Source organism: Aricia agestis, chromosome 7, assembly GCF_905147365.1.
Source record: "Aricia agestis chromosome 7, ilAriAges1.1, whole genome shotgun sequence".
In the NCBI taxonomy this organism is placed as follows: Eukaryota; Metazoa; Arthropoda; class Insecta; order Lepidoptera; family Lycaenidae; genus Aricia; species Aricia agestis.
The window spans coordinates 8,473,492-8,500,800 of record NC_056412.1 but is presented as its reverse complement, the minus strand read 5'-3'; the positions used below and the strand labels follow the sequence as shown (position 1 = coordinate 8,500,800).

At 36.5% G+C, this 27,309-nt stretch overlaps 1 protein-coding gene across 6 annotated transcripts in view; it reads right to left on the bottom strand.

Moving 5' to 3' along the window:
- Positions 1 to 27,309, bottom strand: part of LOC121728533 (eye-specific diacylglycerol kinase) — a 119,024-nt gene that overhangs the window by 17,431 nt on the left and 74,284 nt on the right. For 4 of the 6 annotated variants that reach the window (XR_006035829.1, XM_042116682.1, XM_042116683.1 and 1 more), the window contains 7 exons: positions 14,703 to 14,906; positions 7,904 to 7,975; positions 7,317 to 7,446; positions 6,923 to 7,229; positions 5,776 to 5,944; positions 2,655 to 2,871; positions 701 to 893 (listed from right to left, as the gene is read on the bottom strand). Coding sequence is in view for 5 of the 6 variants with exons in the window: in XM_042116682.1 (XP_041972616.1) it covers positions 701 to 893; positions 2,655 to 2,871; positions 5,776 to 5,944; positions 6,923 to 7,229; positions 7,317 to 7,446; positions 7,904 to 7,975; positions 14,703 to 14,906 (1,292 nt within the window). In the remaining variant the exon portion in view is untranslated. The remainder of the gene's footprint in view (positions 1 to 700; positions 894 to 2,654; positions 2,872 to 5,775; positions 5,945 to 6,922; positions 7,230 to 7,316; positions 7,447 to 7,903; positions 7,976 to 14,702; positions 14,907 to 27,309) is intronic. The other 2 variants (XM_042116684.1, XM_042116686.1) reach the window with 1 other exon arrangement.

Sequence of the window (27,309 nt, the reverse complement as noted above, 5' to 3'; positions counted from 1 at the left end):
GGCAAGTCCACTTCCATGGACTCAAGGTACCGTGTATACTGTCCCCAAATTGTAGTTAACGTGCCGATCCCACCACAAACTGAGACAAAAGGGAGCATTACCCAGCCAATATTTACATTTATCGAGCTCAGCGAAGTCGAGGCCACCGTTGGCTATTTTACGAGAAGCAAAATTCTTTAGTAAATAAAATTAAGCGTGATCTTAATTAACGAGTCAATACCGCGCCATTTTAACGGCCCCTTTAATTAGTGACTTGGGATGGGTTGCACCAGAGGCGTGGTTAAAGTTAAAGCTATGGTTATAGTTAAGGCTAGCTTTAACCTTAACTTTGACACCACATAATTTGACAGATGACAGCTGGTCCGACAAGGCTTGGGGCGCTGCTGGTAAAGGAGAACTGTCAAAAATGGCGTTTTTGTATGATGATAGCGTTAGTTCCTTATTTCGCAAAGTTCATTTAAAGCCTTGTCGAGCTCAAGGTTATGGTTAAATATGGCGTCCATTTTTAACTTTAACCAAAGATTTGACATTTTTCATTGTAGTTTTAGTTAGAGTTATAGTTAAAGTTACAGTTATAGCTAAAGTAAGTTGGTGCAACCCACCCTTAATGGGCATAAAGTGTAGTGATACTTAAAAGACATTTTCAGAGGAAATTCCTCCTTATGGAAATAAAAAGATATTATTAAACGGTATTGTTTACCTTGGAATGTTTAAGAATACTATCGCGTGTACTTTATGCTCCCTCAGGACGGGCGTGAAGTCTTTGCCGTCGCACTCCATGGTAACGAATTCCGCCAGACCCTTCCATTTGCGTTGCATTAGGTCCTTCCCACCTGCCGTGCCGTAGAATAATTTATTCCGGATCCGGGAGTTAAACTTTTCCGGATGTGCCTCTGAAACATTAATACGCATTTAGAATACGTTTAAATCAAAAGGTACACCGAGCCGTCTCTCGCAGTCCGCGTCGAACGCTAAGCCGACATTTTCTTTCATAAACGCAACAATAGGGGATGTCAGTCTGCTCATGTATTATGTAATACGATTTCCTTTGTAGCTACTTTAATAACTCGTAAAGCCAGCAGTAGTATCTCCGGTTGTAACGGCGGGTCGCAACTTGGAAATTTGCTTTATTTTTCCTTCGACCTGTCGTGAAATTCAATTATGAGATTTCGTCTTTGAATTTTTCCGAGTGAAACTGTTCATTTAGCAATTGTCGCGCTAAAATAAAATAGAAGTTTTAAAATATCATTGCGGTGCAGCCTTTTTAGGGCCCTTTCACACGAGGTTTTTTTACCCTCGTTTGTATCGATACAAACGCAAGTTGAACGCTCAGATACAAACGGAAGGAAGCCGACACGTAGGAAGCCGACACGTTTTAAACTTTATATCTGCCAAAAGGCGATGAAAACACGCAGAAGACGCATCAGAAATGCGCGTCGTCAGTTCCCAAAAAATACGTCGTGTGGAAAGGCCCTTAGTGTCTAAACACACTAGGCCGAAAAAACGCTGCCGAGGTTCGGCATGATTACACCTGCAATGTACCTATTTTAGTGTCTAAACACGCTAGGCCGAAAAAACGCGGCTGAAGTTCGGCATTATTACGTCAGCAATGCGCTACGCATAAGTACAATATAACGCGACGTAATTTCGGCATGGTGTGTCATCGGTTATTTAAAATACATTGCAGGCATAATCATGTCGAACTTCGGCCGCGTATTTTTGGCCTAGTGTTTTAGACACTTAAATTGCTGATGTCACACCATGCCAAAATTACGTCGCGTAACGCATTATATTGGATGCGTAGCGCATTGCAAGCGTATTCATGCCGAACTTCGGCCGCGTATTTTCGGCCTAGTGTGTTTAGACACTTACACGGCTGAAATCGTTTTGCGGCGGTGGGTATTCAGAAAATAGCTTGCAGCGACACCACAACAAAGAACTTTCCAGCGTTCCTTTTGTATTGGTCCGAAAATTAATTGAATTTTATGCATTCCACCGAGCAAATACATTACGACCTATATAATATTACAATACCGCTGGCCTTCGACCGTGATCTCAACATACACTATAATAGGTCGAGTAACTCGATGTACTCGTGTACCGGAGCCTTCGATACAACAATATCTCGTATAATATTTGTAACTCGGCCCATAATCCTAACGCTAAACTTTATGGGTGAGTTGCACCAGAGGCGTGGTTATAGTTACAGTTATAGTCAAAGTTATGGTTATAGTTAAGGCTAACTTAACTTTAACCTTAACTTTGACCACAGAATTTGACAGATGTCTGTTGCTTTCGAAAGTCTGTTTTTTAGTCTGCTATCGGAATCGGACGTCAATCGGAATTTTAAAAATGTCTAAATGCCTAAATGTGCCGTATTGAGCTGTAGAAATTCAAATAGAAACGTTGGCCTAGATAATGGGTACTTTTTTATCATCGGTACGTTACAGTAGCTATAAAAAAGCGGCACGCTTGTTTTCATACAAATGGAGCGACATGCGGTATCTATCTTGATTTATGTCTGTGACTTTAACCAAAGATTTGACATGTTGCACTGTAATTATAGTTAAAGTTACAGTAAGTTGGTAAGTTGGTGCAACCCACCCTTAATGACATAGGGGTTTTAATTAAGACGGATATGAAAGTGTAGCTACCTCGGGCTTCATGAAATTCTAGAGCAATATGGGCGTCCACACCGAACGAGAAGTAGTTATTGACGACGTTCAGAGGCAGATCGGGCTTGGCGTTGCTGGTGTCCTCTCCCGCGGCGTCCTCGTTTGGTTCCACCTTGAGTTGCCAGCGGTCCAGTAGCACGGTGTCACTTTCGCCTATGTGAGCCAAAATTTTTGAGATAGGCTCGTCCTCGTAACCCTAAAATATATTATAATCTATGTAATGTTTTGGTACAACTAATATAATAAATATAATCTATGTACTGTATAAAATAGCTTTGTAATAACTGCCGTCATTGTCGAGTAAATAATCTGAGGATAATTTAATGAATATACTTAGCATGGAAAATTAATATTCGACTCGACTATGTTTTGTTTAGAACAAAAAAACTAGATCATAATCAATTCGTCGGGAGTAATGTTGACAATCGTACAAAAAAATAATATACATATACAAACATCGTAAACTTTTTTAACTTTGATAATAATTGTCAATGCGTTGCAAAAAATAATCTTATATATAAAATTCACCGTCACTTGTTAGGCCGCGTACTTTTCCGAAACGGCTTTGCTGATTTTAACCAAATTTTATATACATATTCAGTGGGTCTGAGAATCGGCTACTGGGTGCTTTTTATATTGATAAGTATTTGTTGATTATATAATAGAAAATTATTACAACTCGAGACTGACGGCGACCATTGTTTGTGCGACGGGATAGCGATGGACGTTGCCATGGTGACATTATTTAGTCACTTTAATAAAATAATAATATGCTCGAAATACTTTATATTCTTATGGCAAAGCAACGTTTGCCGGGACAACTAGTAATAAATAAAAACTCAATGTTTAATCACATTCCTAGTTCTAAGTTCCTTTTAGGAAAGGTATGTACCATCGAGAAAGTTGATTCCTATGCAATTGACAGACCAACGTTATTTGGTCGAATATGTCAATTCAATGTTAATTGTGATCTGTCGGCTGGGTTTGACGTAACGCAACCTAAATAGTTAGGTTCCCGATTTGCATAGGAATCAACTTCTCTGATAGTACATCGGCTGCATTATCATGTAACGTAATCCTCTGCGACGGAGAAATGAAATTGTTGTAACAGTACAACAATTTCATTTCTACAACGTAGCGACTTTAATTATGTCTACTGCCTAACGCGAACGGAGTCATATTATATCTCTGAAGCACATTTCGAGAGCCTCATGGCCTCGACCGAGTATGATTATGACTCAAGTGTTTGTTGTACATCATAATATCTACAAATGAAGACAAAAGTATATTTTTATATCTATATATTAATACGTGAGCCAAAAACTTTGTATCCCTTTTGACGAAAAATTGAGAAACGTAGGTGAATGAAATTTTGCACAGTTATAGTTTATATGGTGAAGGAGTGCACCAAGCTAATATTATTTTGAAATTATGCTTTTATCATAAATTTTTTTAACAAATAAAACATTACACACAATACAACACACACACTAGGAAAAATGATAGATTTTTCAGTGACTAGCCTATACATACGAATTATACTCTTTTATTTATGGTTGAAGTCTGTTAACAACAAGGTGACAAATTGAAAATGGATTATAGTTTTTTTTATTGAATCTTAGATACTAACGGCCGTTCCCAATATTTGATCTATCTCTGGTTTTGCCCTACTAGAGATAGGAATAGCTCACATTAGACATTATGCCGGCTCTCGACATAGGCGAACGCGTTGGCCAACGCGTCTGCAGACGCGTTGGCCCAATGTGTAGAACGGGCGTTCGCGCGTTGGCCGTAGGTATTTAGACGTTGGCCAACGCGCGAACGCCCGTTCTACACATTGGGCCAACGCGTCTGCAGTCGCGTTGGCCAACGCGTTCGCCTATGTCGAGAGCCGCCATTAGAGACATATATTTTATGTCAATTGTGAGCTACGAGTCCTATCTCTAGTAGGGCAAAACCAGAGATAGATCAAATATTGGGAATGGCCGTTAGACAATGCTTACACGGCCAGTCTGAGATCAGCTGAGTCCCAGAGACAAGAGTTGAAAAAAATATTTAAGTATGATAAAGTCAATTTATTTTTACAATTTAGTAGTCATTCGCAGTCGTTGAAACTAAGGTCGAATTTCGACCATTGGGCGATCTTTAGTATCTACAGGTTGTTACAAAAATAAGTGATAATACTTTAGGGTGTGTACGTGTTCCTTGTAGAGAGTTCACTGTGAAAGTAGGAGCGCTGAAAGACGAAAATTTTTTTTCGCTTTTGTATGGGCAAGGGCCCGAGCGTCACGAGTTACCCCATATAAAAGTCAAAAAATATTTTCGTCTTTCAGCGCTGCTACTTTCACAGTGAACACTCTATAAGGAACACGTACACACCCTAAAGTATTATCACTTATTTTTGTTACACACTGTATAAATACTGCAATATCAAGAAGATATAGTAATTGTAAGGCGAGTTCTGTTGATCAAATAATTATTTATTCTAATGAAGGGTGCATTCATTATACCAGACTCCGGAGTAATCTATGTATTCAAATTATCCACCTGTCAACACCCACGTGATTATTTCATCTATCAGACGTCTTAGACCCCCCTTCCTATACAACGTGACATTTCAGTGGTTGTTTTCCCGCAGCTGAACGATTTACCTATAGTACGAGTAGTACTATCGAATCCTGCAAGCTATTTTTTGAAAATTAAAAATATTTTGTATGACGTACTATGGCAACCAAATGGCAACTTTATGCCGATAGGCGCGAGCGGCTATGATCTTATTTATTTATGATTTGAATAAAAAAAGACTTCAAAAATCTATTGTACTACTAAGATAGAATCATTTACTGCGGGAAAACAACTATTAAAATTTCAGCTTTTCCCGTTGTGAGCGGCTTTTCCCGAAAAAAAAAAGTAAGTATGCCGCGATATATTTTTCTCGTGATAAACAGTATCCTTTATCATTCTCAGTAGTTTACGTCTTTGCCAAATTTCCCCGAAACAGCCCAGCATTTTAGGAGTTTCGTCAATAAAAAAAGTAACATTATTATTATAATCCTCGTACTCAAATATCGACAGCATGGAAGAATTGGATGCCACTTACCCCTCCCCATCCTAACGCCCTGGCGAGGTCGTTGCCCGTGCCCAGTGGGAGTACGCCGACGGCTGGGCGGGCGCCGATCTTGTCCAGCACGCTGAGCACCCAGCCCACTGTGCCGTCCCCACCGCAAGCCAACACGCGCAGGTTCGGAACCTTCCGGAACAGTTCTAGCCTGAAAACGCCCGCAGCGGTTAAGCTAGCTGTTTGCCGGTCTTACATAGTTCAGACAAGTATTTATTGCATGTCCATGGATAGATAGAAACTGAGAGGCATAATTAGTTTGCATTGTACTCTTTCTCTCGGTATAGTGTTTATAAGACAACAATAATAATTATAGGTCCACGAATACACATACACACGAATACAGCTACAGGCTTCGCATACGCATTATGTATACGCTCCAAGATGCGCGTTCGGAGACCTTTCGCCGAGTCGTTTGATTCGAGTTCGTTTGATCGAAGTGTACCGCACACGATTCCCTTACTTCATGAAATAACTAGAGTCTACTTTTACTATAAATATAAGCCATGTTATTTTTGTTACTTATATATTTTAGATGTTAAAAAAATCTTTACCCGCAACAAAGCGTAGAGAAAAATATATTTGCCCTTTATGTACGTGTGGTTTGTATTTACAAAGAAATATCAAATTAATTAAAACTTTACCTGAAACCCCTAAGGCTATTAATGGCATTGTTATATATCTTGAAGGTATCGTTTGATCCTTGAATTAATTAAAGCTGGCAAAAATAACTGTAGATACGGTAAAAAAACAAAAGTAATTCTGTTGTTTTGAGAGAATACTTTGTTTACATTATTTTGCAAGGGCGTCTTTATTTTTAACTAGCTCTCCCGGTGAACTTCATGTCACTTAAAAACCTTTCCTGGACTTCTACGAATATTTTAAGACTAAAATTAGCCCAATCCGTTCAGCCGTTCTCGAGTTATGCGCTTAGCAATACATTCAGCGACTCATTTTTATATTATAGATTAAAGTTTTATTTAATAAAAAAACAAAGTCCTAAATAACTTATCCGCGCATACTGTTACAGGCAAAAGTTTAATCAGTATCTTTGAGTAACTAATTTCCGGGTACCTTCTCAAAGTATAAAATTCGTGCAAATACTTCGAGTTGAGGATGCCGCACTCACCCGGGGCCCGGCCCTCCTTGAGTGAGATCAAAGACTTGTCGTGGATTAAGAAGCCACTGGAATTTCTGGAGTAGTCTTACACCTTGATTCCCTCCGCTTTTCGGATTAATAAAAACTAGGACGGGCTTGATGTTCGAGGTGGGGATCGGTTTGATGATGAACGTTTTCAGTTCGCCCTTCGCCTCCTTCGCTTTTTTCTTCGTCCCGGTTTTCTTCTTTGGGGATTTCCGGAGCGAAGATTTGAAGCTCCCCGTTCGGGGAAGTTTAACTATCCACGCCGGGGGCACTATTATGTTCACTTGCGTTCCTGAAACAATTCGTTTAACGTTACATTGTTGTTACAGCTGAGTAATATTAACCGAGTAGGTAGGTTAATCGACGAATTGATATCTACCTAGCGAGCATTCCTCGCCTATCCGTTGTATGTTGAAACAGCTGTCTTTATTGTGGTAGGCCTCCTTACACCAGGAACAACTAATCGCCACTATCTCTTTGGAGCTGAAGGACAATTTTGCTTGGACAGACTGAAACAAAATATATAGCTTTCAGTTGCGTCATTCGTAGAAAACTTAAAACAAATAAGATGCAGCAATAATTACACCCTTTTATTTTATTTTTATTTAACTCTTTATTGTACACAAGAAAAACATAAACATACAATTAACATGGAAAGACAAGACACAAAGGAACTGCTTATTTCTAAAAGAAATCTATATTATATTTTAGTGCAGATTAATTATTTATTAATTTCTTGATTTCATTTTTGAACCTATTTGTAACTACATAATGTATAAAATATATTAATCATACATATTTTATATTCTATTCATTGTTATAAAAGATGCGCGTAGCATGCAACATTAATTACTTAAATCGTTTTTTATTTTAAAAAATTCAATGTGAAAATTCATTTTTTTTTTGCTTTTAGCGAGTTAGTAGGTGCAAGGTTAGTAGGCGTAGGTAAATTGGGCGGATACGCACACTATCGTGTATTTCATTCTCTACAGAGTTTTGGGACTTAATGCACCAACCACAGCAACTGCGCCGAAGGGGCTGACAACAAACAACATGCGACATTCATACTATGTAAATAAAAACAAAAAAAAACATAAACATGCATTTGAAATGTATGGCATATGAATTTTGAATATTGTTGCAGTACAATGTTCATAGTTCATTCATACAATTACTATATCTAAATAACAGTAAATCTATTAAATGAAAGTTGATAAACGTGTAAGGAGCAAACGGTGGCAATTGTTACTTTCATCGGTTCATGACACATACAACAAATTATAATATGCTCTTGTCCAAAAGTTTTAATGAAACCTTACGGGAACATGAGAAACGTTTTAACTCATTAAGGAAGGTTCTAGCGTTGGTCCTGGGTAAGATATTAATAACGACTACTACGATAACTATAATATCAAAAGTATTGTATCAATACTAATATTATAAAGGTGAAAGTGTGCCTGTCTGTCTGTCTGTTACCTCTTCACGCCTAAACCGCTGAACCGATTTTGCTGAAATTTGGTATAGTGATACTTTGAGAGTTTCCCGGGAAAGGACATAGGACACTTTTATCCCGGGAGAATGCATGGCTATCGCGATTCGCGATACACGAATTTTAGCGCAACCGAGTTGCGGCCATCGTCTGGTTGAATATAAGAATGTATGCCGGTAATATAATTGATTTCAGTATTCTCATAAAAACATTAATTTACTAGTACTTAGAAACATTTATAAAAATACTAATAATCTCGTAGAATATATTGTATCATCAGTGAAATTAACTCAAACTAAAGGTCCCGGTGAACTTCGTATCACTATTATAATATTCTGTAGGTATTTCAGAGCCGTTAGCTTTATAATGGCACTATTTTCACTAATTTTAACTAATTATAACAAGCAATAAGAAAAGAAGAATTATTATTGTAGGTACATGCTCTATTACAAAAAAATGCAAATTTTAATAATCGCAGATACGTTGGAAAATGTAGACATTTGATAACAAGTATATTTTGAATTGTGTTAAATTAAATTTGGTAAGTTTCTTATATAACTTATATATTATATTACTATTATAATCGTCTCGGCGGATGCACTACTGTGCACCCAGATAATATGTTAAATAATATCATAGAGGAATAAATATATCTGGTCTCTGATAATATCGAATTAATACGCGAAAATTCGGCAATTTGGGATATAATTTATGGTGTCGATTCCAAACCCTTATTTAATCTAGACTTACGTGAAATTAAGCAGAAAATACCGAACCGACGGGACGAACATCAAAACCTAGTTATATTTAAGTACTTATATTTGATAAGTAGAGAATTAAAGAATTTAAATTAAAAAAAGAAAAAGTTAGCATGTTACTCGCAATTTCTCCATAAGATTAGAAAATATATTATATTTTCTAATCTTACAAACCTTCCCGGGACTCCTAGGAATATTTCAAGACTAAAATTAGCCCCATCCGTTCAGCCGTCCTCGACTTATAGCGGGACTAACACAATTATTGAAAAATTAAAATCCATTTTTATATACAGAGTGTAACAAAACTAAGTGATAATACTTTAGGGTGTGTACGTGTTCCTTGTAGAGAGTTCACTGTGAAAGTAGGGTAGAAGTGTTGAGAGATCAATTTTTTTTCACTTTTGTATGGGGAAACTCGAAACTAGGCGCTTGCCCGAAAAGAGAATGGAAGAGAAGTTACGAATAAGTTACGTTAGCTACTAATTGTTTGGTCAGGTAATGTCTAATTTAAGTTGATAGTGATATCAGCTCGGCTTGACATAACCCAAATTATGTACCATAGAATAAATTGATTCATAGGCAAGTCGTGATCCATGGTACGTCACCTGTCCATGAAACAACTTCTTTTAGGCCTCCATTATTTTGGCTTTGCAGCCAAAATATAAGCACAGTCTAAAACAAAATTCACACAATACTTTTTACAGTGGAACTTTGAGGATTTAGATAATAAATTTATGTTACTTAAATTAAGAGTTAAGGTAGCAATTTATAGCAATCAGACTTCTAAGTAATTATCCTATCTGTGCAGATTATTCCTAAATTATCGTCACTAGAATCAGCTTTTAGGTGGTATTAGGAGATGATTAATTAATTTGTAACATTACATGTGATAATAATGGCTTTGAACGCAACAATAGAACCAGCAGGCAGCACTGGGCTTAATCTGCCACAATACAACATCATGAAGTAAAGTAACTCAGCCTCGTTTTGAAATAAAACTCGCGCAGCCTACCACCTCACTTTCCTTTTAATATAGCGATTTTTTTTTGTTAGCCTATACTTTCCCACTGCTGGGCAAAGGCCCCCCCCAGGGTATTCCACTTGTCTCGCTCCAGCGCCACCGTTGGCCAGCCCGGCTGGTACGACTCCAGCTCATCGCGCCATCTTTTAATATGCCGCCCACGGTTACGTCTTCCATCTTCAGTTACTCATTCTGTCAATATCTTTGCCCAGCGGTCGGGATGCATACGGCTAACGTGGCCAGCCCAATCCCACTTTAGCTTAGCCGCGTTAACTCCTACGTCCGTGATTTTTGTTTGTGAGCGCAGCGATAGCGATAGTGAAAGAAAAAAAATGTGTACTTAATTATACTTAATAGCTAGTCTTGAGCACACAAGGGATAAAAAAATCTGTTTGTTTGACAAAATAGTGTATTAATTACAGTATTTTTTTCTCTCTTGATAATGGTAGTTATGACAATTGATACGGAATACTTCCTACAAAATATACTTACATACCGTATATTGTTTTATGTGAAATGAGCGGTAAGCTCAAAAGCCTTTTACTAAGACTTTTACTATTTAAAATAATTTTCAATATGAAGTTGTAAATATTATGTAATATTATTAATACTTTATAATAATCTATAAGAATCATCCAGAATACATGACTTTTCTTGATATTAAAAGTTTGCTGAATACGCGACTTTTCTAGATATTAAGGGTATACTTTCTATTGAAAATGCTCAATAAGCATTTTCCAAGTAAAATGTTACATATCGCGGAATATTGCATATTATAATAATCTATACATAATACATAATATACATAATACATAATAATTATAATAAAACTGTAGAAATGACAATTCTGTACATTAAAGATATCCAAAAAATAATAAGCGGGGGCTGTTACTACATCGCTATAGAAGCCAAAACTGTGGTTAGTTTTTTGTCTGTCTGTCTGTCTGTCTGTCTGTATGTTTGTTCCAGCATCACACGAAAACTACTGATCCGATTAAAATGCGGTTTTCGCAGATATATATTTGTCTTCTCCCAACTTAACATCTGGTGTACAAAAATTTTTCCCCCCACCTCTCCAAGGGGTCAAAAGAGGGGGTAAGATTTTGTACCAAACTTTTTTCTTTAACACGAAAACTCCTGATCCGATTTGAATACGGTTTTCGCAGATATATTTATCTTCTTCCAACTTAACATCTGGTGTATACATTTTCCCATTTACATTTACAAAAATTTTTCCCCCCACCTCTCTAAGGGGACCAAAGAGGTGGTAAAATTTTGTATCAAACTTTTTTCTTCAATGGACTAACTCTAAGGGGACAAAAGAGGGTGCAAGATTTTGTATAAAACTTTTCATTTAACACGAAAACTACTGATCTGATTTGTATACGGTTTTTGCAGATATATATGCCTTATTCAAACTTAGCATCTGCACCGCCCCAATCTCCCCCCTCCCCCCACCTGGTAATGTTGCCAAGCAAAAACATGTTACGTCGTTAGTGTTTAGTTTTAATTCTCCTTTAGGATCAAACAAAGTTATTTATTAAAAGTGAAATTAATCTACCCAAAACTAAACATACAGATTTTGAGTGTCGTTTGATTAACATGCGGGAGGCTTTGCCCCCGGCCGGTACTTGGGGGGGCTGCGCCCTCCCAACCCCCCCCCCCCCCCCCCCCCCTCCTGGTAATGTTGCTAAGCAAAATGGTGTGGCGTCTTTAATGTTGAGTTTTACTTCTCCTTCTTTAGAATGAAAGTAAGTTATTTATTAAAAGTGAAATTAATCTAACCAAAACTAAACATGCAGATTTTGCGTGTCGTTTGATTAATATGAGGGCTTTGCCCCCGCTCCTGGTAATGTTGCTAAGCAAAAACATGTTGCGTCATTAGTGTTGAGTTTTAATTCTTATTCCTTAGGAACAAACTAAGTTATTAATTAATAGTGAAACATGTGAAACATACAGATTTCGAATGCCATTTGATTAATATGAGGCTGGCTTTGCCTGGATATGGACAGACGGACAGGCTGATATTATATCTTTGTACTCGGGTTTACATTTGAGTAAGGGACCATATAAAGGAGAGAATTATCCATTTCCGTTATGATAGCTGTTTCCCGCGACTTCGTAGCGCCTACGAAGTCGCGGGAAACAGCTATCCATACAAATATTATAAATGCGAATGTCCTTTCTTCGCAGCCTAACGAAGCAACCAATTGAATTGATTTTTGGCATCGACTTAGTTGAAAGGATAGAGAGTAACATAGGCTACTTTTGGTCTTGGAAAAACATCATGTTTCTAAAGGAGATTTGCAAGAATATTCGTATTGTACACGATTTTCGAATTTCACGCGAGCGAAGCCGCGGGCAAAAGCTAGTGGTTTCATAAAATAAAATTTAAAATCTGGTATTAAATTCTGTGTATCGGAGCATCAGTTATCTTCTCGACGTATTGCATTTCCAGAAAATGCATATTACATTGTATTGCGTTACCTACCACTATGCGCTACCACTCGAAAATATTGATTCAAGCGTATTCTACTGGATTAACGCTGGGGCGAATAAAGTAAAATAATAAAACATCGTTCTTCTCTCTTTACTCTTACGCCCGTATTTCATATGCCAGGTGAAAAAGAACGAAGTGAAATCAGCGCCAAGTTAGTTATTTTTAATAACTCGAAAAAATATACAACATTTTTAAGATCCGCTAGTACAGTCCCTCGGTAACAGAATTTGATATTATTTATATTATTAAAATATTCACTCAGTTATTAAAAGTTTCAGTAGTTAAAATAAATGAATTATTCGTGTTTAGATGCGTCTTTGGAATTTTTTTCTAACTACGAAATCTTTGAAAACGTGTTTTCGATAGTACAGACCCTCGCAAATATAAATAGGTATCTATGTTTAAAAAATGAAATAATTCGTAGCATATTATTGAGTGTAAAAACGAATTATGAGATCATTAATTTTGCTTTAGTCGCCCTCTTGAGCTGGGATGTTTTTGCGCGTGACATTTTTAGCTATTGCTTCGTAGGCTGTTGCTTAAAATAGGACCAGCGACAATATTGATAAATCAGTTACATATTGTGCAAAATTACTTATACCCCGCGTTCCACTTGACGTTGAAAACGATCAAAACGCTCAAACTAGGAGGCATTTTGAGCGTTTTGATCTTTTGTAACGTCAACTGGAACGCGGGGATACTTAAATGACATTGACAGGAGATTGTGGGACAGCTGTCTCTCAACAGACGCACTTTAGGATATAGTTCTGATATCGGCCATGCGCCAATACAGCCTTGTATAATTGTATGCGCCGCTAGCCGTAACGTGTGTGTACTTTACTTTGACGTGAAAATATGCCACACCATAATTTTAAAACAAACTCTGCTTAATACATAAAACACGAATGTGCTTTTAAAATAATAATGTGGCGCGCTCGTGTGTACGTTAATATTAATTCTCTGCTTTTTTGTTTCATCGAAGCAAAAATTTGCCTCTAGGTTTAGTTTTGCTATTTTAATGCAAAGACTTCTATTTAAACCTCAGTTTAAATAGAATTCTTTGTTTTAATGATTAAAAACTTTTGCTATAAAATGCAGACAAGTGTTGATATAAATTAATTTTAAGCGCCAATATAAACAGCGGGGACAGTCGGAACCGAAAGGAAATATTTAAACGCGTGCTTTTAAACGTAAAATTACAAAGAATTTAGTCTTTATTGCTTTCGATTTTGTAGAGTATAAAGCCGGAGTATAAATTTACTAAAACGCTTTATAGCTGTCATGAGTTATTAAGGCAACGTAGTGATTATATGTATAATATTATAATATTCTCTTTGATAAGACTTGGCACCTACGGAATTTATTACTAGCTGACCCGGACTAATTTTTCTGCGTGATTAACATTTCGAGTATTTCAGATGTATGCTTTATTAACTTGAAATATTCACTAACAGGGCCTTTAGTCAATTTGCATTCGATGGATTGACAGTGTGAGTTTTGACATAATTATCGCAAGCGCCGTGTAACTTAGCGACACAATTTAGCGATGTCTTAGATAAATTGTCTTAAATATATTATGTTGTGATAATTATAACTTCGCTGTCTAAACTGTAAACTTTACTAAGGAACTACACTAAAGACCTAATTTTTTTTTAAATAAATAAGCCACAATTTCAAGCTTTCATATTTTAAGAGCATTATACCGCGCATGCTTAAGAGGGAACAACAAATAATATGTTTTATTACTTTACATGGTTCATGGAGCAATCGCATTCCTTCGCAAGCTCGAGCAAGTTAGGGTGAAGTCAAACGAGCGTAATTTGTAAGTTGTAAGTCGCAGAATTTCGGCTGGCAGAAATTCTGCTGCCTTCAGTTTCATACAAAAGTGCTGTTTGATTCACACGAGCGTAATTTGTATAAAAAGATATTTACGCGACCGAAATTCTGCGACTCACAACTCACAAAATACGCTCGTTTGGCTCCACCCTTACACTTACCTTCCCGCAGGCTTTGCACTTGCCCTTCTCTGAGCGGCGGTGGACCCAGTGGTGATGAGTATCCGTTTGTTCGCGGTACTGGCGGACCCCCACATCTCGGAAGGTGGGCTTGCACATGAACTGCACGCGGTCGTACAGCGTGTCGATGCAGTTGGAGTGCGCGACGATCTTGCATGCCGAGCATTTCATGCGGGCGCCATGTTTCTGAAACAAACATCCTTATTAATATTAAAAATGCAAAAGACTGATTTTATTACTTTGTTACGCTTAAACGGCTCCACCGTTTATATGGGGATATTTTTGAGATGGTAAAGGATATTTTTGAAAACATATCGAGTCACTTTAGCTTCCTTGGGCTCGATAGCGCTGCGATTCTATCCAGGGATCTTAAAGACATAATCCGCAACGCAGCCCTGGTGGAATCGCAGTCAAGGGGTATCCCAAAAATAACGCGATTCTTATGGCCTCCATGGCATCCCTAGTTGACGACTTAATTAGATTTAGGCTGCGTTTCCGCCAGAGCTATGTATTGCGAGGAATGTGTTTTTGAGAACCAATAGAATTCCTTCATTCACGTGAGCTTGCCATGACATCGCTCAGCGCAGCGATTCTATTGGATCTTAAAACACATTCCTCACAATACAAACGCAGCCTAAGATCTTGTCCACACGAGCGTTGCGTCGACGCAGCGCTGCCGTTTGATGCATAGCCGGCCACACGGGCGCTGCGTCATCGCAGGCCGCAGCATTATAACGAAGCAGTCTTAACCCCCTCCCGCTTCGTCTCGGGTGCTGCTGTCCGTCGTGTGCGTTGAGCACTGCTGTCACGACCCAGCGCGCCATGTGAATACCTTAGTTATTTGTATGTAAAACAACGCAACAGCAGCGCTGCGTCGACGCAACGCTGACGCAACGCGCCGTGTGAACTGGCTCTCAGGCTAGTAAATACTAAGCGTAACATCAACAGGTGGATAATGTGTTTTGGGCCTACGTTATCCTAAAAAATCAGAATTTAGGTTTGACATATAGGTCTGTCTCATTGTCTGAATAATGATTGAGGTAGAGGTTATTCGTAGGGTAGAGGGCTATAAAAAGTTACGTCATTATCATAAATGACGTTACTTTTTCTTATACAGTTTTTTGTCAACTACTACGATATTATGTACATATTCTGGAATTTTAAAGTCACAGGAAAAGCGAACTACACTTTCCGTTGAAACAATGAAAAGCTACTGTTAACTCTATAAAAGAATTTTTCATTCTAATGTAAAAAGCTATTTTAAATATAAGAAGGCGTCGTTGAAAATAAAATTGTTAGTGCTTAGCAGACACTTAAGTGTATATTAAAACAAAGAAATACTCTCTTTATTTCTAGAAAACAATGTAACATCAAATGTCAAAAGTTAAATTAGGTAGTTGTAGAGTCAAAGCAGAAAATATAGTAAGTACTTACCAGATTTGGAACATACAGACGACAGTATACTGCAACTGGTACGGGAACTATAGTTTGTGCGTTTTAAGATGATATGGGTGACAGTTTTCATGTTCCTTGCTACGGGTTTTTTTTACAAGCAAACAAAAAAAATCAAGATGTTATAAATTATATTCCATCTACAAAAACAAATGTCTCCTATAATTGTAAATTAATAAAAATGAAAAGTTGCTAAATGCTAACTTATTAATATAAAATTATAAATATTAACTGTGAAATAGGAGTATAAAATTATTATTACGAAAACATTTGAAAAATGTCAGATGCATGAAACGGAACTTATGTCAATAGAGATTGACTCTGTTGAATCGAAATCAAATCGATAAAAAAGGGCGGCCATATTAAATCGCCGGCACAACTGAAATGTCAGTACGAAATCGATAATTTCGATTGCAATTCCTTTACGAAGTGATTCGATATTTTTAAACTATCGATTAATTTTTGTCAGGTAACTTCCCTACTATTGTCAATTATAATGTGTCACGCATATATATAAAGCGCACAAACTATACTCGTAGCAACATTTGAAATAAAAAATCGGCTGCTAGCATAGAGATACGCGGTGTGTGTGGTTTTAGGCTTAATCTTAGAATTCATTTGTTAGCATTTACTCGCAAGTCGCAAGTAATATTATAAGTCACATCCCAGCCTCAGCTATTTACAAGGTAAATACAGGGATTTGGTATGACGTAACCAATCCGGAAAAGCTCCATGGAGTAAAAACTAATCCTCCTATCCTTCAAAAACAGAGGCTTTAGTTTTTGTACGTTCCAGAAACAGAAAATTTAAAAACAAAGTCTGTTTCTTCTTATATTCGAAATGTGAAAAAGTAGACGACATTTGAATATCATTAAATCGGTACCAAACGGATACATATTGTAGCAGAAAAAGATAAAAGCGTTTCCTTCGCCTTTCCAAATAGGACTCCCCCCTCCAGTTATTTATAATAGACTGAAATAAACATAATTGTAGAGATTACAATATGTAAGCAGGTAAAATAATATCAATTATTATTTATTCGCAAACATGAAAGTAAAATGAATACAATAAAGTGTAAGGTCACAATAGACATAATGACCAGTAGTTCGACTGCAAAGAAACGGACAGGTTTCAATATCTGTCAAATTCGTCGGGTTTCACTAGGATTATGAACGGAATGTGCCTCGCGCTGGCAGATAATAATTTATTTTTAAATATTTAAAATAAAGATTTCAAAATTGGATTCTGGCAGTTTTAATCGCATGTGCCAAAACACAAACAACAATACGACCAAAGAGGAACACGTCCAGCGAATATTTCATATTTTTAAATTCGTAGGTAACAAGTTAACAACCCTAGCGACGATTTTCGTCATAATAAGTCAAATTTAAAAATTTCAACATCAGTTCTAAGTCGGTATACTCTATCATTCTGTCTACTCTGGTAAGGTAATGTAGTTACTATTCAGAGCCCCTAGCCAAGACATTCATCGTTTCTTTATAGAATCGCCGGTCAAAATGTACGGAAAGGAAAAACATGAGTCGAATGTCGATTTTTATAGGCGATTCTTTAAAGAAGCGACAAAGAAAATGTCTGGGCTTAAGGACAAGTTATAGTACGTTTCGCACAGAGGAAAAAACAAATAGATCAAAGCATAATTGAAGTATGTATAATAATTATTGACCGTGTTGAAGACGTACGTGGATGAAGTGGGAAACTAAAAATTTGAACATTGTCGTTTTAATATTGCATAAAATATAGGGATTTAACACAGAGATCGGTTGATGAAGTAAGTAATATTTACTTCATCATAATAGTATTTCAATTATGCTTTGATCGAACTTCGACCCCTAAAGTTAAAGACATATTTTTTTATGAAATAAAGGGGCAAACGAGCAAACGGGTCACCTGATGGAAAGCAACTTCCGTCGCCCATGGACACTCGCAGCATCAGAAGAGCTGCAGGTGCGTTGCCGGCCTTTTAAGAGGGAATAGGGTAATAGGGGAGGGTAGGGATGGGAAGGGAAGGGAATAGGGGAGGGGATTGGGCCTCCGGTGAACTCACTCACTCAGCAGGGCAAGCGCTGTTTCACGCCGGTTTTCTGTGAGAACGTGGTATTTCTCCGGTCCAGCCGGCCCATTCGTGCCGAAGCATGGCTCTCCCACGTAGCATAAATTATGTTAGTATGGCTATAAAATATCGAAGCACGTTTTCACCTTTTTGTAAAGACCTAAAAAAGTAATTAAAAATTGTATACAGTGTAAATATCAATCATACATTCATCTAAATATTAATACGCGAGTGAAAAACTTTGGAACCCTTTTAACGAAAATTGAAATTTTGCACAGTTATAGTTTATATGGTGAAGGAGTGCATCGAGCTAATATTGTTTTGAAATTATGCTTTTATGATTTATCATACATTTTTTTAACAAATAAAACATTACACACACTACAACACACACACTAGGAGATTTTGATTGACAAGCCTATTACACACGAATTGTACTCTTTTATTTATTGTTGAAGTCTGTTGACAAAATTGAAAAAAGATTTAGCTTTTTTTTATTTTATTGAATCATAATATTATTACACGGCCAGTCTGTCATCATTTTACTTTTAGTCTAAGCGATAAGTTGAGAATGACGAAATATAGAGATAAGGTTCATAAAAATACGTGCGATAGCTCATTAGATTCGGGAAGACGTCTAGAAAAATGTATCGGAAGCGTGTATTAGCACACAAAAATTGCAAAAGCTATAAGCAAATTAGATTGCCAAAAAAAAAGGTATTACGTTTTTTGTTAAAAACTCCGAAACTATTAACATTTAAGAAGTTTAAAAAAAAGATTCTTAAAGAAGAGGAAATTTCCATAAGAAAACTCCCAACTCCCGGAATTCTATCTCTATTATTTATAATTCTAATTTAACGCTGAAAGTAAGCCTCCGCGCGGCATTTTTAGGTAGCGCGCGCGGCTTCAAAACCGAGCACGTCACACTGATTATTTTTTTAAAGGTATTAAATATTAATTTAAAAATTTCAAAAACTTCTGGTGTATTCCGAACACTTCAGAGAATTTGCTTCCGTTGGAAATTTAACTTCAAGTTAATTTTTCAACAAATTAGACAAATGTTAACTAACGAAATTTTTTCGAATTTCCGTCCTCATTGTACTTTAAATAAAATCTTAAATAATTTTCGTAAAATTTTTTCACTTCGTGGAGCCCTTGATATAAACATACTTAACAAGATCACGCCATAAAAGTTAAAAAAAAATAATACTTTGTTTATAATAATTTTTTAACTTGAACCAAAAACTAGGAATCCAAGTAATATTGTCAAAAAAATTTTTGTTTCATTTATTATCACGTAATTGTTTTCATATCAATGAAGGACATGTATTAACCAAAAAAAAATTTCCACCATAGAAATATTTAAAAAACGATTATAAACAATAAAATATTGTAATTAAGAAAAAAAAATTGTTTCTAAAAATCATAATATTTTCAAGAGAATAAAGGTAAGAAAAAAAAATTTTTAAAAGCATCGAAATAGTCCATTGGTTTATAAATTTTTTATTAGCAAATGGCGGAAAAAAAAATTTTTTTTAGTTAATACATGTCCTTCATTGATATGAAATCAATTACATGATAATAAATGAAATAACTTTTTTTTGACAATATTACTTGGATTTCTAGTTTTTTGTTCAAGTTAAAAAATTATTATAAACAAAGTATTAATTTTTTTTAAACTTTTATGGCGTGATTTTGTTAAGTATGTTTATATCAAGGGCTCCACGAAGTGAAAAATTTTACGAAAATTATTTATACGTTTTCTTTAAGGTACAATGAGGACGGAAGTTTGAAAAAATTTCGTTAGTTAACATATTTTGTCTAATTTGTTGAAAAATTTACTTTAAGTTAAATTCCCAACGGAAGCCAATTCTTTGAAGTGTTCGGGATACACCATAAGTTTTTGAAAATTTTAAATTAATATTTAATACCTTTAAAAAAATCATCAGTGTGACGTGCTCGGTTTTGAAGCCGCGCGCGCTACCTGAAAATGGCGCGCGGAGGCTTACTTTCCGCGTTAAATTAAAATTATAAATAATAGAGATAGAATTCCGGGAGCTGGGATTTTTTATGGAAATTTCTTCTTCTTTAAGAATTTTTTTTTTAAATTTCTTAAATGTTAATAGTTTCGGAGTTTTTAACAAAAAACGTAATACCTTTTTTTTGCAACCTAATTTGCTTATAACTTTTGCAATTTTTTGTGTGCTAATAAACGCTTCCGATACATTTTTCTAGACGTCTTCCCGAATCTGATGAGCTATCGCACGTATTTTTATGACCCTTATCCCTATATTTCGCCATTCTCAACTTATCCCTTAGACTATTTATTAATCTGAGACTATCGCAGGAATTATGTCAAAAAAATAATTAAGTCAATATTTTGACAATAAAATATTAATAGAAAAGCGTTGATTTTTCTTTAATATCTATAGACGCTTCACACCACGTCAGTCTGGCCCCGTACTAAGTACCTGAAGGACTTGTGTTACGGGTACAGACAACGGAAATATATTTAATACTTTTATACTATACATATATTTAAGATTTTTATTATATTATACACATATTTAATACACATCCATGACCCAGGAACTTTGAAAACTTTTTGTTCCGTCGAAGGGATTTGAACCCGCGACCCCCGGCTTGAGCTACCAACAGCCCACCAACTGAGCCACAGAGGTCGTCAAATTTGAAACTTAAAATTTATTTTTTTATTTGAGGTCGAATTTCGACCATTGGGCGATCTCTAGTATTCATAAAAATATATAAATAAATAGAGAAATCGCAGTAAGTATAATGCTTGCGGAAACCTATTTTGATGAGCGCGGCGCTCAATCTAGGTCAGATTAACAGGGGAGCTCTTTAAAAGACTAACAAGAGCCAGCTCCCCGGAGGTAGATCAACGAGTCATGGCCATCGTAACGTAACATGAGGATTTGTACTAAGGACCCCTACGTTTAATACTATTAACTGTGAGTGACAGGAAAAACAAAGTAGTGCTCCATTTTACTGTGTAAGTTCCGAAATTTAACCCTGTTACTGGTCTGTGATCATGACGTCTCGAATCCGACTCTATTTATACTGGTGTGCTAGTATGTGGTTAAAAAAGTGTAAGTGTCTAAACACACTAAGCCGACAATACGCGGCCGAAGTTTGGCATGATTACGCCAGCAATGCGCTACGTATACAATATAACGCGACGTCATTTTGGCATGGTGTGTCGTCGGTAATTTAAAATACATTGCAGACTTAATCATGCCGAACTTCGGCCGCGTATTTTCAGCCTAGTGTGTTTATTCGGCATGCGGCGTATTGCCATATTTTAGACGCGGCATTTGAGGCGTATAACGTGCGGCTATTATAGTCACCCGTGTAAATCCAGCATTACGGTCCCAATAACGTTTTATAAGTCTAATGCTGCATTGACGTATATTTGATAAGAAATTAACATAATGGCGTCGTTTAGACGCCATAATTATTGAGTCACTGGCACTGGCCAGGCTTATACTGGGTTATATTTCGGAATTTACCAATTGTTGTTAGACCGGCGTCCTTTATATAAATTATTATTTTGTTATTATTCGGTGTGTACAAAGTACAAACTACTGCAAATGGTTAATTAATGGTTTTGTAATTTTCATTGTCCCTTTTGTTTTATAATAATTCTCAAATGCTAATATGAATATGGTGGAATAAAACTTTGGAAATACTTATTTTAAAACGTTTTGAATAGGATCCGGTTAACAATGCCGCTCGATCAACACAATATTAATGTAAACATGTGCAGCATCCAGTAGCAGATGTAATCAGGTTTCTATACAGTTCAGCATCCAATATCTGACGCCCACTATTGTAAGTATCAATGTGAAGGGGTACTTATTTTAAGAACGTGCATTATTGGTACTTTACATTATTGGTATTTATTGGTACTTATATCCATCTAAAACTTTACGTCATCTCAATCTGTTATAGCCTTGGCAATTATTCTGCTAAAATCAAAGAATTCTATTTAAACTGAGGGCTTAAATACTAATTTTAAGATTCATGATTTATTATTAACTAGCGACCCGCCCCGGCGTCGCACGGGTATAAAATATATAGCCACTGAAAAAATGATTAAAATCGATAGCCTATGATTCTTCACGTGGTCTACTTCTTATCTGTACCAAATAACATAAAAATTGCTCCAGTAGTTCGCGAGATAAGCCCTTTCAAATAATTTCCCCCGTTTTTTCCACATTCTCCTATAACTCTTAGCGTGATAAAATATAGCCTATAGCCTTCCTCAATAAATGGGCTATCTAACACTGAAAGAATTTTTCAAATCAGACCAGTAGTTCCTGAGATTAGCGTATTTCAAGTTAGGCCTTTCAAATAATTTTCCCCGTTTTTTCCACATTTTCCTCTATTTCCTCGCTCCTATTAGTCTTAGCGTGATAAAATATAGCCTATAGCCTTCCTCGATAAATGGGCTATCTAACACTAAAAGAATCATCAAAATCTGTAGCGTAGTTTTAAAGATTAAAGGGAACAAAGGGACATGAGGGAAAAAAATCGACTTTGTTTTATAATATGTAGGTATAGATATAGATTAATTATATCATGATTCATAACATGAATTTGTCCACAGAGTAAGGCGAGGGTAACGAGGGTTATCACCTCTATGTAGGTGAAACGTTACGTGTAGGTAATCGTGACCATAATTATTTTATCGTACAGCCGTGATAACTTTTAAAGTTTGCGTGCATAACGATTAATATTACTTTATTAACCTTCGTCTAATTCAGAGACAAAGACTCCCCCTTTTACGACCTTAGACAAAAGGGGGTGACAGACGTGCGAGTAAGTACGCGGACTAAAGTATAGTTTTCACAGGCTTGGTATAGGCCGCGTGAGAACAGTTTGGTCTGGCTTGAAATACTGTTCACACGCGGCATATACCAAGCCAATACTGGCTGCCAGTCTTATTGGTAGCCAGTACTGGTTTTGTCAAAAGTATACTTTATGGCTCAACGATCGCCTGTGTGTCAGCAAAGAGCCGCGAGCCGCGAGCCGCTAGCCTGGGGGCATGGTAATCCAGTGTGAACGATTCTCGTGAGTCGTATGTCACCGACGCGAGCCGAGTAAGTTCGCGAACTTAAAACCCGCGTACTTTAAGTTCGTACATCTATTAGGTACCTTAATTATTAGACTTTGTTATTATTATTTAAATTAATTAATACATACTCGATTTCGTAGAAATTGGAACCGTTTCCGAGTCTTCTGAGGTTCGACTTATATGCGTCCGCGGGAACGAGCGATTTGGCCGCTAATTATTAATTTACATACAAGCAATTGTAACAGCAAATTAAAATTACCACCAAATAATTTTATAACCTTCAGGAAAAATAAATAAAGTAAAATCTAATCACCTCGAAAACGAAGCATTATGTATATTTGACGGCCAGACCAAATCGACCCGAAAGTAGCCTAATATTATTATATGGTAAGTTAGTAAGTAGTTTGCTAAAGAAACTGCGGCTCAGGATTGCGTCAAACATTTCCCATAAGCCTCCCACGACGTCCTCGGGGCTACATTATCCTTCTCTAACTCACCTCAAAAGTCGGCGTTTGCAAGTTTGCAAAGTTTGTTTATCAGGCAGAAATCGTACATATTCCAGGATATAAACTACTAGATAACGCCCGCAACTCCGTTGCGCCAAAGTTCGTTTATCACGTAAGGACCGTACATTTTTCCAGGATAAATAGTAACCTATATCCTTTATCTCGGGACTCAAAGTATCTCCATAACAAACTTCAGCAAATAAGGTTAAGGGGTTTGGGCGTAAAAAGGTAACAGGTCTACCTGTTACCTTTTTACTTAGGACAGGCATACTTTATAATATTACATAATAATATTTATGAACAATTTGTTTCCCATGTAGTATATTATTATAGTAATAAATATTTTTTTAAACTTATCTACCTATCTCTATTTGTCATAAATTATAACATTGCACTGACCTCTAATAGTGTAATGTTTGTTTTAAAGGTCGAGGGGTCAAACAGAAAAAATCTGTTAAACAGAATCCTGACTGTTGTGAAACTGAAAACTGGAAGTTAGATGCTGTCAATAGAGGGGGACCCTAGAATATAATTCTATGTTGTATCGTTTCCGACGAATCCTAATTCCTATCTACATTAATTGTCGGTAGTTTTAGATTAAAAATATTTTTTAACAGAAGTCTAATAGATTAGTTAGCATCTTTAGAATATCGAATAGGTATTAACTACTATCGTTTGGTCCGAGTTGTACGAGAAAATCTATAATTCACAACTTACTTTGTTAATATCTATGTTTATTGTTTTGTTTGTGAAAGTATAAACTTCTCTAGAAGCTTTAAAGTCTACAAGTGAAGAATTATGAATATTGAACACAACCTACTAGGTACAAAGTTTGAACTTCGAGATTTGTACAAAACTTCCCAACAGGCAGTTGCCTACTTTATGGCCCTGTATCTATATTTTACTTTGTAAGTAACTTGCAACCCTATTACTTACTAATGAACATACAGTTCGACAAGGCTTTATTTGAACGTGGCGAGAAATGGAACTAAACGCTTCTATTATAGAAAAACGTCATTTTTGACATGTGTTTGACAGTTCGCCTGTACTAGCAGCGCTCCCGTCAATGTCACCCACGTTCAAATAAAGCCTTGTCGAACTGTAATATAAGTTACGAAGAGTACTTAGCAAGTTTTTTTTAATATAGTTTTCTAAGCACTAAAACTTCGTATTTAAATATTTCTAATTTAGAACAAAAAAAACATAAGTACATTAATAAAAACATTTTTAAAAATATTTCAGTATTCGCAGAACATTCACAGCATAAATAATAGTTTCAGGCTTTCAGGCCGTTAAAACAATTTGTTCCTGGTAAAACATTTCAAACCTACACGGTACAACACAATTTTATTTTTATTAATTCTTAGCACTATACACTGCCGCCCACTATTAATAAAATCCACACGATAAAAAAAGCTTCGCGGTAAAAAAAATGTAAAAAATTCTAGTTTGAATAATATAGATATTAATCCTTTAAATATAGTAGGTAGGTACTTTTTTATTAGTTAGTACTTTCGTTATCAGAAGTATGAAATGTCTATTGTTACGAGTAAAAGTATTTATAAAATAAACAAGTTATTTAAAAAATGCTCGGTACAGGAATCTATATATTAATACGTGAGCCAAAAACTTTGTATCCCTTTTGACGAAAAATGGGGAAATGTAGGTGAGTGAAATTTTGCATAGTAATAGTTTATATTATGAAGGAGTGCATCGAGCTAATATTATTTTGAAATAATGCTTTTCTCATGCATTTTTTTAACAAATAAAACCTATGAATAAAACATTACACACACTACAACACACACACTAGAAAAAATTACAGATTTTTGAGTGACAAGCCTATACATACGAATTATACTCTTTTATTTATGGTTGAAGTCTGTTGACAACAAGGTGACAAATTGAAAATGGATTATAGTTTTTTTATTGAACCTTAGATTAGATATTATTAGAAAATGCTTACACGGCCAATCTGAGATCAGCTGAGTCCCAAAGAGTTGAAAAAAATAGGTACCGTAGTAGTTTACAAAATATAGGAAGTAGTAATGTTGTTGAACTAAGGTCGAATTTCGACCATTGGGCGATCTCTAGTAATAAGTTAAAAACCTGATCCGTGGCCAACATTACATATTATCTCAGGCAGTATCGCATAAATTACGAATATAGGGCGTGAGGTAAAATATATTTGAACGGATCATAATAGTCTTATTCAGATTCACAGCTGTAAGTTATTATTTTATTAAATTTCCATAAATTTCCATTGCGAACGATCGAATTTATAACTCATGTATAAGAAATATGCAGTATTATTTACATTATCTGGTTTAACACTGCACTTCCTTTTTTGATCCAGTCAGTTTCCTATCAAACAGAAAGTTGTTATATGTAAGGTAGGTAACATGAAGCAAATAGGTAGACCTAATCCGAAACTGTGCATTCAAATCTTCGGATCCAATCGAATGCCGTTAAGAAAAAGTAGTTAAGAAATATCAAATAACCGTACTCCGAAGTTACTTCGGGCTCCGAGCACTGAGCACTCAGCGTGACCAACTTCGGAGGCACGCAATTTGCACTTCGGAGTAGACCTCCTGATTTTATAAGTTTTGACTAATCAGATTTCAGAACGCTCTTGACGTTGGTTTGACAAATCTTGAAAAATCCCTTTTAAAGCGACACCGTTTGACAGATGAGCAATATTACTTTAAAAGGCCTGATAGACGTACGAACTCAAAACACGCGGGTTTTAAGTTCGCGAACTTACTCGGCTCGCGTCGGTTACACACGAGAATCGCTCACACTGGATTACCATGCCCCTAGGCTCGCGGCTCGCGGCTCTTTGCTGACACACAGACACAGGTGATTAAAATCGTCGATCCATTAGTCCGCGTACTTACTCGCACCGCGCACGTCTGTCACCCCTTTTACATCAAACTAGCGATCCTAAAAATGTTGATATTTCACAGCGGATTTAACAATGTTTTACATTTTTACTGTTTTTAGTAAAATTATAATATTTGAAAAGTGAGTACGGTAATGTTATTGTAATCTTACAACAAAGTGTTCTGGAAATATTATACTTAGTTTTAGGAAAGGTCGTGGTAGGCCTCTGCCATGCCCCTGCATGCGTCATAAACTGTCGACGGCTGCCGTCGGCTGCCGTCTACACGTGCCGTCGACTGCCGCCGACACGTGTCGTCGACTGCCGTCGACTGCTGCCGACACGTACTGCCGACAAGTGCCGTTCGTCTGTAAGAAGCCTTAGGGCGCTTTTCCTGTCATGCATGTTTTCAGTGTAACCCGCGCGTGTGCATACTGGTGACACCACTCCTGGCTCCGCACGTGTTGCCCACATGGCAGGAAAAACAGAATAGGAAAAAATATAGGATGCGGGCAACCTTCGTGAGGACCAAATCCGCGCGCGGGCGATGACACGCATGACAGGAAAATAGACTTTGCAGC